General features: G+C 39.0%; 1 protein-coding gene across 1 annotated transcript in view; it reads right to left on the bottom strand.

The window, feature by feature from the left end:
* Positions 1-1,729: 1,729 nt before the first annotated feature.
* Positions 1,730-15,892, bottom strand: part of ARHGAP20 (Rho GTPase activating protein 20) — a 196,476-nt gene continuing 182,313 nt past the window's right edge. Inside the window, 4 exon segments of the mRNA XM_065944276.1 lie at positions 1,730-6,140; positions 7,224-7,338; positions 10,214-10,403; positions 12,808-12,917. Of these exon segments, the coding sequence (XP_065800348.1) occupies positions 4,315-6,140; positions 7,224-7,338; positions 10,214-10,403; positions 12,808-12,917 (2,241 nt within the window). The 3' untranslated portion in view covers positions 1,730-4,314.

Raw genomic sequence — 15,892 nt, 5'->3', positions numbered from 1 at the left:
TGAGTGTCCAATGTTACTGCTCCCCTTCTTCTACACAACCCAATTTTCCCTTAGTTGTTTGAAGTCCCTGAGGACACAATCAACATTTTTTCAACTTTATCCTAGGGTCTAAAACAGTACCTACAATAAAACTTAGATGGCCTGACTAGCATTTACATCATTTGTAACATCTCTGTCTCCCTAGACAAACTCTTTCTCCCTTTTCTTGAGTTCTTTGTGATTTAGTACCTTGAATTAGCTTTCCTCCTCTCTAATCATTCACTGTACCTTCAAGCAGTGTTTCTCTGTGTTCATGTATTTTGATGATTCTCTCCTTCTCAGTTATCTCATTCTTGGGCAAAGACATAAAATGCCTCTTTCTTCTGAAAATTTTAGACAGTAACAATTAGTTCCTGTGATCTGGCAGAGGCTGGGTATTTCTTTAAGCATCCATTTTACTTGCTCAGAGTAATGGGCCTATGCCACAAGTACAGGTTTTTAGCTAGTTTATTCATTCCTCATGGCAGATCAAGAGGCTATAAGAAGGTCTAAATTTAACTTTAAGTTACTGTAAACTAAAAATTAAACCTAGAGAAAAATACCTAGCTTTTAAATCTTAATGTCTCCCAAATATGCATCTTCTATTGTCACATAAAGTCAAACTCCAGAAAACACATTTACTTTGCCTTAACAAATTAAATAGGTAGAAGAACACTTCAATCTACAAATGCATGTGCACTCTGACAATGCACAATGAGAAAGCATCCCGTACAAATTAAGAAACAGTATGCATCTACTACCACCCTGTGCATATTTCTTTGGGACTTGGAAACAAAATTTTCCAAATTACACCCCAGAGCCTTTTGCCAATTCTATCACACACCCAATACTATGTAGAACTGAAGTTTATGAAATTCCACTCCCCCCCTTTTAAAAACAAACAAACAATACAAATGAAGGATTTATATTTACAGGTGGCTTAGGAAGAGAGTAGACTCACATTTAGGGTAGAAAGCACACAGTTCAAGAGTACTCTTCCTTTCAGCAGGAAACTTACCTTATGAGATATCCTTGTAACCAGAATAGATATTAAAGAAGTTAACATTTTACCTAGCTTTATTGTTAAATTTTTTTCTTTGTATTGAAATAAACAGCTTGCAGATACTTCTCTTAAGTCATTAAAACATGACCAGGTAAAAAAGATTAAACACTACCATAATTTGGATTAAGATACATATTTTTAGTTTCAACAGACAAAATATGCCACTGGTTCAAGGATACATTAGATCCTTTCAATTCAATGCCACTCCATGAAAAGCTGAAAAACCACAAAACTAAGATAAATTATTGAACTCAATGTTTTTAGTAGATTAAACTTCTTCTTTAGAAGCAAAAATCATCTTTGCATTTCTTTTTAGGTCTTTACTGCTCAGAATGAATCATTTTTTTTCTGGACTAAGGTCATGTGTATATTTTTAACCTTTTTCAAATGGTGCTTAAACTTACATACAGCAAATCTCCATGAACTTTGAGGAGGCGAAGATACTCATGGGAAATGAGAGAAATGAGAATATTTATTGACTTTATATGACTTTATAAGTACTGATGTCTTGTAGTATCTGGATCTAGACATCCTGGGATGTTTGGAAATGCCTGGAATCAATTAGATACTCTGGTCAGAAGGGCACAAATTTAGACAGAAGATCTCATACAACAATTGAACTGAGTTGATGGTTCTTTGCTATGAGAACACAGACAATATATATCTGATTCTAGGAGCACAGTGTACATGTAATATCTAAGAAAAATGAAGACTTTATGTTTAAAACGTAATTGCTTGGTAAACAGTAAGATCAGAAAAATATAAAAGAAATAAAGTCCTCCTTTTCTAGAGAGACTGACCACACGACCTATGACTAAAAGCTCAAAGTTCCAATCAACATTAATTACATTTTACGAAATTTCCAATGTTAAGCAGAAATTGGGCTCATTAGCTAAAACAATTCTACAAATGGCAATATTGCCCTGGTGGGACTGTTAACTCTGAAGGATGATGTTTTATTTAACAGACAGCATGGACTTCATACATATCCATAATCAGTGCCTTTAAAACCAAACAACTTTAAAAGTTAGCAGCAGTTTCTGCAAGTACAAAAATACACATTTATTACATAACATATGGTAGTAAAATTTGTCAAGATATATTATACAAACTCAAAGCATTTTAGATAAAGCATTGGTCTAATATATTATAGATTGATGAAGTATAATAAAATGACATGTAGTCTGTCTTCAAATCGTACAATATAATACTTTACAGCAATATTAATTATTCACATTAAATGTTACAGAAGTATCTAATGGGAACACAGAGGACAGGAATGGTTATGGAAGAACCTCAGCATCTTCTATGCTTCAAACTGAGTAGATGATTTCCTAACCACCAATATGAAAGAAAAAAAGGATACAACTATTATTTTGTTAAGCAGAGAAGCAATTTCTTCTGGAAAGACACTCCAAGCCATAAGAGTGGCTTTCACATCTTCATTCACATCTTGCGGTTCTGCAGTAGTATGCCCTAAGGGTGAGGGGAATCCCTGTTGCCTTTATATATCATACCACAAAAGATGTATATGGACACTTAGGAGTCTAAATATAGGAGTGGTTAGTTAAAAGGTAAAATCTACTTCACATCTGTGACTGAGATGGCCAGTGTCATAAAGGAGCTCTTTTGAGAGAGTTCTAAAAGTTAATTACAATGCTTAGGACAAATAGGGCCATGTCCCCTAGAGGTAGGTAGCACCTGTAGCTAATACTGAAAGGACTTCTCTCTTACAGAAAACATTATTTTTTTATACAAGTGAAAAATGCAACCTTTAGGACAACATTGAGAAAATATTTGACATGAAAGTTTCTGGGTGGATGAGGAAAATAATTTGATAGAGCCAAGTATTGTGGGGGGAAGGTCTGTCTGATATTGAACTCAATGGGCTCTAGGTAACTTCTTATAAGTATTTAAAAATGAAGGAAGAAGCACATCCATTTCTGATTCTATCACATCACACTGGTTGGCCAGCCCTAATAACCCCAGGAAATAACCCAGGAGATGTACTGTTGTAATCTTTAAGGCAAAAGAGAGGGGAAATGTCCGTCAATATGAAATAATCAATGGGGGTATACACTGTGAACTATTGGAACAAAAAATATGCAAAAACTTCTGGAGGTAAGATAACCTGAAGCCAAAGACTGTCGAAAAGAAGGCCCGAGAGCTCCTCCATTCTGTGACTCTTCATAACCCGCCAACCTCAAAACTGTTCTCTCAACTGACAAATGACCATCAGTAAAGGGATGACTTATCAGGAATGTTTTCTGGCTGACTAAGAGGTAAGGAACAGAAAAACACTTTAGCAAAGAGGAGCCATGGTTTGATCACATGTTTGCAGCAGCAACTGGGTAAGAGACAGGACTGCTCCGGCAGTCTTTCCCTCCACACTAAGACAGTGAATACAGGGGGAAGGCCGTCTTATAACAGGAGAACGTTCCGAGCTCAGGCACCTTGGAAGGACACGGAAGCAAGCAGTCGTCTCCTTCTTTCTCCTCACAGCAGTGTGCAGTGGAGCCTCTGTGGAGCATGAAACACTGGTGGAAAAACTCCACCAATACAAAAAAAACACCAAAAAACAAAACCACCTACAATATCATGGTACTCATGGCTTTCAAATCACTTCAACTTTTTCCTCTCTGGTTGCCACCAATGGGCAGATACCTGAAATGATGCTGTGAGGGTATGTGACTGAATATAAAATGTCATGGAAATGGCCACTAGTTTGGATTTGGGGAAAAGTTTCACATAATTTTATTTATTATTAGATGTGTTACCTCTTTAGTTTTGACTAGTGGCATTATTTTGGCCTATTCATTAAAAACATTCCACAGAATGTGAGTGATTTCTCTGCAGCCTTCCCTCTCTCTCCACACTTCCTGTTCTTCGCTTCTGATCTCCTGGCTTACTCAGGAACTAATCTCATCATACATAGCAAGTTTCCTCTACAGAAGATGCTTTCTCTAGCCGTCTGCTCATAGCTCTTAAAATGCATGACGTGATCCATCCATGTTTTAATACAGAAAAGCCTCCCAAACACTGAGGTCACAGAATTTTTTAGTCTAAACTTTTGGCCAAATAGTCTCAAGAAAGAGAATTCTTTTGTTGTCCTAAGTATTAGCAATGATTATCTTTATGCTACCCAACCCAGGTATTTTATACAAAGGGGTCATAGTAATTGTTGTCATTATCAGCCTGTTTCTGTCTTTGTAGACATCATGTTCTTATGGTGGTTAAATGTCTTTGGCCAAATGCCTGTCCTCAGCATCACACACCACGGGCGGCCCTGAGCCTGGGCTGGATGCATCATCCACAGTCAAAGAGCCGGGGGAGGACCTTCTCTGTGGCAGCGTTCCAGGAGAGCACTGCCCGCCATCCTCTCCTTCCTCAGGCGACTTCATACGAAGCCCAAGTCTGTCTTCCATGAGGCTACAGTGTTTCTCTGAGTCCTGGCTGGGGTAGGAACTGTACCAGCGGGCCGTCTGCACAGCTCCCAGTCCTTCAGTTGCCCTTTGGGGCACGTCTTTCTGCCTTTCTTGCAGTGCGACGGCTTCCGGAAGACCAGAAGCATGTGCAGGAGGATCTGTGGGCCCTTTCAGAGAACCCGCTTTACTTTCCTCTGGTCTGGGTGCCCTTGCCTTCTTTTTGAGAGACCAGTTTTTCAAACTGGCCACACCACTCTTCAACCACGTGCTGGGGTGAAGAGTTACAGAATGCATGTGTGAATGCCACTCTACGCTGTCCTTTTTTGTATAAGCCAGGCGGCCGCTGGCCTGCCCTGATGAGGGACCAGGAATTCCAGAAATGAGGCCAGAGCTGCTAAAGTCAGAAGAAAGCTCTGCCTGTTTTCTTTGAAAAGTACAGTCTATCGGAGAGGACGTTTCAGTGGGTGTAAACACAGAGTGGTCGGAAATCTGAGAAAAAGCACTGTCTTGGGAACTCAGGGATGAGCCAGACGGGGAAGTGCCTGGGGAGGACAGGCTGGAGTAGCTAGTCCTTGAGCAGAGGTTTAAACGTGGGGGTAAAGCCTTCTCAGCGCTTTGGTTTGCGGCACTACTCTTGCCCACCTCAATCCCCATGACCAAACTCTGATTAATAAGCTTCTGCCCCTCCATTTGTAAAGACTTGTGTCGCTTGAGATAATCTTCCTCTCCATGCAAGAGACTGGCTTCATAGCCGGCTTTCTGCTGCTGCTTTGAATAAATCCCCCTGAGATAGGTCAGTCTGCAGTGCCCGTCATCAATGCTGGGCTCCGAGCAGCGCCGTTGCCTCCTTGAGCTCTTGAGGGCGTCTGCAGTGTGTGGTGGGGAGTATTTGGATGTATCCGTGTCAAAGGGCTGGCTCCTGGGATGATCACAGGAGGACATGTGACTGTAAGACGCCACGGAAATGGCTACTGGCTTGGATTTAGGAAAATGTTTTACATGACTTCCCTCATTATCAGACAAGCTTTTCTTCTTAACATTTTTACTAGGGGCATTTTTCTTGCTATCAGTGCCTGTGACCAAACTCTTTTTAAAACATGTCTTACCCCCTTCCTGAAGGGGCTGATTCTGATTCAGATGGCTCTCATCCTTTTTTGAGAGAATGGCATCACAGCTGGACTTGCGTAGCTTTTTCTGATAAAACTCCCTGAGATAGGAAAGCTTTGAATCGAGATAGTCGATGCTGGGCTCCGAGCAGCGGCGGTGTCGCCTCAGGCCCTTGGGGGTATCTGTGGCAGCTGTGGACAGGCGGCTGGGTGTGCTCATGCCAGAGGGGGCCTTGGAGCGTGGGGCCTTGGTGTACACTGCAGTGTCCACTGGCTTGGATTCGAGGGGCTGTCCCATTTGAATGTCTTCATCTTTAGAATGGTCTAAGTCAAAGTCACTCAGGGTTAAAAGGCCTTCCACCTCAGGCTGGTCGAGGTCATAGTCACTGAGGGTTAACACGGAGTCCATGCTTCTGCTACCCTGACCGAGTTTCTTTACCAAGTCACTACATGGGGCGTCAACATCCTCATTCAGCTCATTTTCCAAGCTGTCATAGGAGGAGTCATTCAGCTGGAAGCAAGAGAGATCTGTCGAAAAAGCAAACCAGGATTAACATTTTTACTTGACACAAGTGCATGCTGCCTTAAAAATAATAAAAAACCCCAACTATGATGATGTTTGGTGTAATTCTGTTTTTAAATGTAGATTGTTCAAATTTTCACTCTAAGGAAAGAAAGAATCTTTCATAATCTCCCCAGATGTAAGTGCAGAATTAAAAATAAACTGTTGAGGTATACAAGATTTACCTCAGTTCCTGAAGAAATAGGCTTTCTTTAAATAAGATTTCCTCAACGCAATGAGGAGATGGTCATAATATCAAGAAACAGTTAAAAATATAAAGAAATTAATGCCAGATATATCCAGGTTCTGAATAAGACTCTGTCTTTTAAATGGATCTGCTGGTCTGTATACATAAATTAACTCTAATCTCAGAGAAACCATTTACTAGCCCTTTCAATTTCTCTTTGACAAAGTTCTTTACTATACATTATCTTTACTACAACCAAAACTGTTAGATATGATGGTTATCCATATTTGTAGATGAAGATATTGATGTTCAGTGGCATAGAAAAATTGGCCAAAGTTAACGTAACCAGTAATTGGTGTTACAAGAATTCATAATTTGGAATATTGAGTGTCTTCACTCCCCACACAGCCCAGCCTGCCCCATGATGTTACTTGTTTTTAATGTATTTAGCAGTGCCCGAGAATTCTAAGAAGCCTCAGGGACCTCTAACAGGAAGGTGAGGAGAAAAAACAGGGCTGTCTCTATTGCCTTTGGGCCTTCTACTCCAGTTTCAACCAGAGCAGTTGTGTTATACATATTGGGGCTCCTTGTAAAGTTTATTTTAAAAAAGGTTAAAAACATCATACTATATAATGCTTCCACTAACAATCTGGGACCTTGTCTTATACACTTCTTAACCCTACCACAGTGTTAACATACCCTGACCTTCTAAGGAAGGAGCAGAAGTCTTAGACCCACTGACCGAGGTGAGAGGCCCCCTTCACCCGAGCTGCTGTGGGCTCCAGGATAACCACTGTCCCAGCTGATCTTCACAGACGTGTTGTCTGTTTCCCACAAAACCCAATCCAGTCATTCACAATACCTGAGGCATTCTCTCTAGTATCACATCTCACTGAAACCTCTCCCAAGAGGGAAGTGATTTCTTCTCCAAATATCCGACAGCAGTTTTCAATCAGAAATTGTATAAGCAGAGAAATCTGTACAAAAAAGGGACAAAAGTGAGCTGCAAACTTCTTATACAGCCTTTCTATAGATCACATTTCATATATGAATCCTAATTCTAACAATAAATGCCAAAAAATCCAGAGAAAAATTCAGGTTTGCTTTACAATACAGTTTCCCCTAAAAAACTATGATACTTTCAAGAGTAGTTTGAGTACAGAAATTAATTTTAATCAGTAGACTAATTATTATTTGTGGCCTTGGCTTAATACTAACATTTTTATACCAACTGTCTTGTTTTTAAAATTAGAGTAATTTTAAGTATTCTCTATAGGGCACTTGGGGTGAGGAAACACACCTTCTCATTAAAATTCATGAAGTGTCATTAAATGAAGACTTATACAATGTATTTCTTATGCAAAAGGCAGGTGTCATGAGCTGGGAAGTTGGTAGACATCCTCTGTGGTTCTCCCTGGAGAGGTGAGACAGCTGGAGAAAAAACTTGCACTTTGCCTGACTAGTCTCTTCCTATGCATTTCTCTCCCTTAGCCTTGCTAACTGGAGGTGCTTCGGGAAGGGCTAAGATTTTACTAGGGAGCTCTGTGTCTCTGTGAGATACACAGAGAGCTTTATATAGTTTTTTTTTTTTTGGCCCCAAAAGCTGAAGCAAAGCCCCAGCTCCTGTACTTACAATCAGGCAATACAGGAGTATGTGATCTCAAGTAACTATTAGGTTGGGGCAAAAGTAATTGTGGTTTTGCACTGTTGAACTCTGCTGTTTGATGTTGGAATACATTGTTAAATAAATGTGGTTATGGTATACATCATTTTAATGTGAAATTTTTGCTTTATGTTTTTGGCAAATGACACTACTTTCTGTGTATTTTATATTTATTTTAGACCATGGAAATGATGTTAGACAAAAAGCAAATTTGAGCAGTTTTCTTATTTGACTTCAAAATAGGTCACAAAACAGCAGAGACAACTCACAACATCAACAGTGTATTTGGCCCAGAAACAGCTAACAAATAGAGAAGTGCTATTTGTTTTTGCAAAGGAGACAAGAGCCTTGCAGATGAGGAGCTTACTGGCCAGCCATCAGAAGCTGACAGTGACCAACTGAGAGTAACCATCGAAGCTGATCCTCTTACAACTAAATGAGGAGTTGCTGAAGAACTTATTTGAAGCAAACTGGAAAGGTGAAAAAACTCGCTAAGTGGGTGCCTCATGAACTGATTGAAAATTAAAAAAAATGTCATTTTGAAGTGTCGTCTTCTCTCATTCTATGCAACAACAATGAACCATTTCTTGATTGGATTGTGACGTGTGACCAAAAGTGGATTTTAAACGACAACTGGTTACGACCAGCTCAGTAGCTGGACTGAGAAGAAGCTCCAAAGCATTTCCCAAAACCAGACTTGCAGCAAAAAAGGTCATGGTCACTGTCTGGTGGTCTGCTGCCTGTCTGATCCACTGCAGCTTTCTGAATCCTGGTGAAATCTGAGATGAATGCTCAGCAAATCGATGAGATGCACCGAAAACTGCAACATCTGCAGCTGGCACTGCTCAAAAGACAGGGCCCAATTCTTCTCCACAACAACACCTGACCGCACATTGCACAAGCAATGCTTCAAGAGTTGAGTGAACTGGGCTACGAAGTTTTGCCTCATCTGCCATATTCACCTGATTTCTTGAAAACTGACTGCCTCTTCTTCAAGCATCTTGACAAGCTTTTGCAGGAAAAATGCTTCCACAACCAGCAGGAGGCAGAAAATACTTCCTAAGAGTTCATTGAATATCAAAGCATAGATTTTTATGCTACAGGAATCAACAAACTTATTTCTCACTGGCAAAAATGTGTTGATTCTAATGGTTCCTATTTTGATTAATAAAGATGTGTTTGAGCCTAGTTATAATGATTTAAAATTCACAGTCCAAAACTGCATTTGCACCAACTTAAATAATGTATGAAGTGGGTATTAGCAACATCTCCATTCTTTAGATGAGGAAACTGGATCAATGTAGCTAATTTTGCTCAAGATTGTACATCTAGCAAGTGTTAGGGCTGAGAATTCAACCTTGACCTAATTCCAAAGTCCTAATTTACTTATTTTATTTTTTAATTATAAGTTAATAACTTTACAATACAGTGATGGTTTCTGCCATACATCAACGTGAATTGGCCAGAGGTACACATATGGCCCATCCCTTTTGAACCCCACTCCCACCTCCCTCCCCATCCTACTCCTCTAGGCTGTCACAGGACACTGGCTCTGGCTTCCCTTCGTCATAGAGCAAACCCCCTAAATAGACAGAGGGCTATCTGTTTTATACATGGTAATGCATATGTTCCAGTGCTACTCTCTCAAACCATCCCACCCTCTCCTCCCCCCACTGTGTCCAGAAGTCTGTTCTTTACATGTGTCTCCTTTGCTGTCCTGCAAGTAAGATCAGTAGTACCATCTTTCTAGATTCCATATATATGCATTAATATATGATATTTGTCCTTCTCTTTCTGACTTACTTCACTCTGTATAATAGGCTCTAGGTTCATCCACCTCATTAGAACTGAAAGTCCTTATTTATTTCTAAAATCATATCAACTGTTTTCGTATCATTCTATGGCTTAAGTCAGTCATGGTTGTTTTTCCTCCTTAAAGAGAAAAGAGAAGCAATCCAACTGCTATCAATTTTGTGCTCAAGAAATTACCTTTTCTATCGTCTACCAGAATAGGATAAAACATTCAATGAACTCAAATTTATAATGATATGTACTTAGTAGATATAGTACTTATTTTCTTAAGTATTTTAACTTCAGAAAACATGTATCTTTCAGAATTAATACCCCAAATTTTCGGTTCAAAATGGGGAATTGGTCCCCCAGAGCAGAAAAACAAAAAACTTCATTACCTTTTTTGTAAATTCGTTTTCTAGTTCTGGGCTGGAGGAAGTAGGAGGCCAAAGAATGCTTGGGGCGATGCACACTGCTAAATTAAATGCGGTCATCTGATTGGATGAAGAATGTTGCTCAATGTTGTGTAATAACCCAAAAAGATACCTTAGGAGAAGAACATTGGCTCTCGGAAGCTGGTCTAATAGCCTGAAGACAGAAAAATGCAGTCTGTAAGCAAACATTGCATAGAAAACCTGCATTGCCAGGGAGTCCTCACTTTCACAGTTCAGACATGCAGGAACGTCTGTTAACAGGGTACACGCGAAGTGAGGCCTGCTTGTAAAGAGGAGAGAAAGTGAGCGCTGGAGGTTTATTTATTTTGTATTCCAATGAAAATGTAAAAGAATGCAAAAAAAAATTCATAAAAAGATGCTGTCTGAAACATTTACCTGAAACGGTTGCAAAGTATCTTAAGCAAATCCTATAACATTCCCTAATATTCTCAACCAAAACCCCCAAAAAGCTTTCTAATGAAATTAAACAGTTACATTTAATATGTAATACTTAATACTCCTTTACTTACTTACTAATATGTAGCTCCTTTACTTCCAAGAACCAACACAGGATTCTGTCTCTGGTAAAAACCTAAACCTTGGCCATGAGACTCCCAGGTCCATCCTGAAAGGTCCATTCTCTGCTCTGGCAGCTCTCAAGGTCAATTTTGCCCCACATCTCTCTATCTCACTGACATCACTCTCACATGTAAGGCAAGCTCATAATAATATTTTTTCTACCGTTTCTATTTTGTAATTGATAAAGGATTTTAAATGATCATTCACTAAAAATGATTTTTACTGTCATACAGAAAACAGATACAAATGTTGATAGTCACGGTGGTTGCTTTTTTCCAACAAGAATCTGTAACCTGGGGGAGAAAATTGGGTACTTGGAGTCCTGTTGCATAACAATAGCAAGGCATTTCCTCAGCACCGTGGACTGACAATGAGTACCGTTTTGAAGGGACAAATTATGAAAGATATGGAAATGAACCAAAGGATTCCTGGATGTATTCAATGGAAAGTAAGGTACTGTTATCATACTCTGGGGTATCTGGGTCATAGGGGTTGAGTTATTTGACTCTGCAAACTGTACATCACTGATAGCAGTGCACTTAACACTTGCCCACTGTAGACTCAAAAATCTTATCTGGTAGAGAGATAAATGGTTTATTTGCACATACACTGCTCCACTCACCGCGCCCCATGCCCTAGCAGTAAAAGCCAGTTTTGCATCTATTTATAAATTCATTTCAGCATTTCTGATTTAATTATTTAAGTTGTGAAAGTTTGAAATCTCTTTTGACTTTGCAGTAATATCTTACTAGTTCTATAATTAATGTTTTAAATAAAACCTCTCACGTGTGCTCATTTTGTGTTTGCATGAGAGATATAAGTCTAACTCTCTTTAAAACAACATCTTTTTAACCATTTGTAGAATATAAAGCTTTAGACAATGAGCAACAAAATACAGGATCTGACATTCACTGCCCCTGAATGATTTCCACCAAAACAGACACAATTCTGTTACGTGCCTTTGATTCTGGAGTCTTCAACAGTATACTATGCTCTTCTATTGATACAGGTGTCCATCAATAGCAGTATGTAGATAATGACTTGTATTTGAAAGCTGCTCAAGAAAAACTGCACTAAACAAGCATATGCAAATAAATGATTTTAGGATTCATGAGTTTTCACAGAACTGGAAGTATGCTTTTTGTTAATAGACTTTTCTTTCTTATACTCTTGTAAGGGATTGGGGTGGCGAGACCTGCCAGCAACTTCTCTTTGCATTGAGTGTAAACAATGCATTCTTTGTGATCAGACTGAGACTCCCTTCTTCCTTGACACTTTTCAACAAGTTAACTGTCCCTCTGAAGCATTCCCACATATTCTCCAGGTATCTCTTTACTAGCACTGATTATACTACTTTGTAATTATTGGTTTTGTCTATCTGTTCTACTAGACTGTGAGACCCTTGAGGGGGAAGGAATTTTCTCTTTATGAACTCAGTTGCTAAATGAAGTATATAAGGAATAGTCTGGTTAAACTAAGATATAAATTATAGATTGAGTCTACTGTATTACCTCTTGGTCTAATGGATTTCAGCTCCTATCAGATTCAGATGTACACAATGTGTAAAATGGTCAAGTATTCCATGTTAATAAGATTAGGGAAAAGCAACAATAAAAGTGAGAGTAGCTAGAATAAATCTATATTTAAACTGGCCCCCGGGGATGTGATTTTGATAGTAATTATGGCTCAGTGGGTGAAGAATCCACCTGCAATGAAGGAGACACAGAAGACGTGGGTTCAATCTCTGGGTTGGGAATATCCCCCGGAGGAGGAAAGGGCAACCCACTCCAGTATTCTTGTTTGGGAAATTTCATGGACAGAGGTGCCTGGTGGGCTACAGTCCAAAGGGTTGCAAAGAATCAGACATGATTGAGTTACTAAACACAGCAAGCACATGCACGCTACCTTAGCAGACAAGCTTACAAAATATAAGCTTTTTAAAAAGCATTTTTGAGAAATGACCAAATCAGAAAAATTACCTTTGAACTGCATTTATTTTCTCTTCATCATTTCCTTGATCCATTACACAAACCCAGTGATCATAGAGATCTGATGAAAAAATGCTTCCTGGAATATTTCGTAGAAAATCCTTATATAGAGGGGAAAAATAAATATTTTAAATTGTTATTCTCAGGTTAAATATGTATGAGAGACATTAGAAAGAAGACACTTTATTGGGAAGTACAGTTAAGTTCTCTCTTCTTTGGACTACATGGAGCTTGGTGCCAACCCTTCAATGATGCGCACCCATAGAAACGTATGCTTTGATATTTTTCTAACAAAAACCAGAGGGAAACTGGAGTCTGGACTATAGTGGTAAGGATAAAGAAATCTCCTGTTTGTGTACATTTTAGCAAACTAGTATAACAAGGCAGAGTCTGGCAAACCTAAATCCTTTTTATTTCATTAGTTAAAAGAAATGTATGAAGACATTTGTGAGATTCATAATAGAGTAATCAGTCGTCCAACCATTCAACAAATATTTATTCATATGTGCCAGGTACTGTTTGAGGTGGTAGGGATAGAGTAGCAAATTAAACTAAGTCCCTGTTATATTAGAACTTTATATTCTAGTGGCATTGGTGAATAATTTCATGCAGAGATGCTTAGAGCTTCTCTTTGTGTTCCCCCTAGAAGGGCTCTCATATATTAGGAGAAGAAAGCATTCCAGACTGCGGCTGGGCTCTGGAAGCATGGGACAGCACCCCACACGCAATGTATATTAAATAACATGTCTCTGGTACATTATCCTTTCTGGTCTTTGAGACTTTTATATGGAGACCATTGGCGGGGCTGGGTGTGATGAAACTAGAGACTATGACACAAGTAGGATACGTCCAACAGTTTCCAGTTTGACATATGCTAATAAAAAGTTTAAAAATTAAGAATTCTGGTCCTGGCCCTATGTTTCTTACAAGTTCCTGCTTACAACATAACATGACATGGTTGACTATCTGCTTATAAGTTCCCGCCTACAATGTGGAGACAGGTGAAAATCTGTAACTGAATAATTTTAACTCTTGTTGGAAAATCAAATCAGCAACTTTACCTTTGTGCCTTAGAAAGGGAATGCACAACTTATTACTTATTTATTTTTTTTAGGTATAACTTTTAACTTTTATTCATGCTTTATAGATAAATGATGGCTATATACATTCAGGACAACTTATTACTTATATGTCATGTTTATACTGCTAATATGGAAGCTGTGACTCCTAAGTGTTGCAGTTAGCTAACTAGGTGAGCAAGTTCCCTACTAGCTAATCAGCTTCTTTGTGGCAGAATCAGACCCTCACCTTCTACGTCACACACCTTAATGCCAAGCACATTCCCAGACAGGCGTGCGTGCAAGCTCATGCTCAGTCGCTCAGTGATGTCTGACTCTTTGTGACCCCATGGACTACAGCCTGCCAGGCTCCTCTGTCCTTGGGATTTCCCAGGCAAGAATACTGGAGTGGGCTGCCATTTCCTTCCTCAAGGGATCTTTCCAACCCAGAGATTGAACTTGCATCTTCTGTGTTGGCAGACCACTGAGCCACCTGGGAAGCTCCAGTCCCAAACACAGTAGAGGTCATTACGGAACTGTGGCTATTTGTCATATGGTCAAATATTAGTGAAAGGCAAGGAAAGGTCAATTAACTATATCTAGAGTAATTTTGATGGAGAAGGCAATGGCAACCCACTCTGGTACTCTTGCCTGGAAAATCCCATGGACGGAGGAGCCTGGTAGGCTGCAATCCATGGGGTCGCCAAGAGTCAGACACGACTGAGCGACTTCACTTTCACTTTTCACTTTCATGCACTGGAGAAGGAAATGGCAACCCACTCCAGTGTTCTTGCCTAGAGAATCCCAGGGACGGCAGAGACAGCTGGGTGGAGGCTGCCGTCTATGGGGTCGCACAGAGTCGGACACGACTGAAGTGACTTAGTAGCAGCAGCAGCAGAGTAGTTTTGAAAACCTCTTTGTAGTCATGTCACCTATTATCATACATTTTTTTTTAGAGTAATTAACAAGTAGGAAGATGATTGATACAAAGTCTTTCTCTGTTCTATTTTCCAGTAGTAATACCCATGGATATTTGTGATTCAGATGTGTCATCATAAAGATTACCTCTTTTCTGGGTCAATCTATCAAATTTTCATAATTTCAGACTAATTTTAGTGGCTGCACCTACATTAAAAGTCAGATTAAAAGTCAGAGCAAAAATCTGTTATTTCAAAATGGGGCAGTGACAATACCTCTCTTTTAAAATCTCAGTGGAAAACACAGTTATGATCTGTCTTGAAGAAAAACATCATTAAATCTTAAAACCTACACTTGAAAGATAACAACTTGTAACATCTCAATGAACTCTCCACAGCTGGAATAACAAGTTACGAAATAACAACCACCATTGGATCTGAGAAGGGATGTGAAAGCTGGTTCTGAATTACAATAACCAGCTCTTAGTACTCAACCAAAATCTTTTCCCCTCCAAAAACAGAAACCAGGCCATCAGCAGAACTCCCAAATTAATTTGAGATGAGATTCTTACATGATTAAAAATGCACTTTTCCTCAGAGGTCTGATGAATCAAAAATACAGTATCACAAGTAATTTTCTTCCAATTATAGTTACATTTAAACAAAACTAGTGTAAGTAAAAATTAAAGGAAAATTTAAGTACTGCTCCAAATAGTCTTAAAAATAAGAAACAAAAGTTCAAAAACTTTTGGCAAGAAGTATCCCTTTCTTGCAACTACTTTGAAGAAAGGAGAGTAAAACACAGCTACATGATTATAACACTTTAGTTAGAACTCATATAACCAGATTTTTCATTTGGATTACTTTTCGTCTTTTGCCTATTCTTCTATAAGTACTATTTCTTCACTGTGAAATACATTTAACTGTTCTAAAATCATACTTCTTCGTAGCAACCTCAATTTAGAACAAAATTTTAAGTGTAGTGCTGTGATGAGTAGCATATTAAGGAAAAATTTCTAAAACATAGGCTTTAACTTCTTAAAAGATGGGGGAAAGCCTAATTTTATGACAAAAATCAAAGAAAAATTTATCATGCATATA

Source organism: Muntiacus reevesi, chromosome 9, assembly GCF_963930625.1.
Source record: "Muntiacus reevesi chromosome 9, mMunRee1.1, whole genome shotgun sequence".
Classification (NCBI taxonomy): Eukaryota; Metazoa; Chordata; class Mammalia; order Artiodactyla; family Cervidae; genus Muntiacus; species Muntiacus reevesi.
This window is presented reverse-complemented; position numbering and strand designations above follow the sequence as displayed.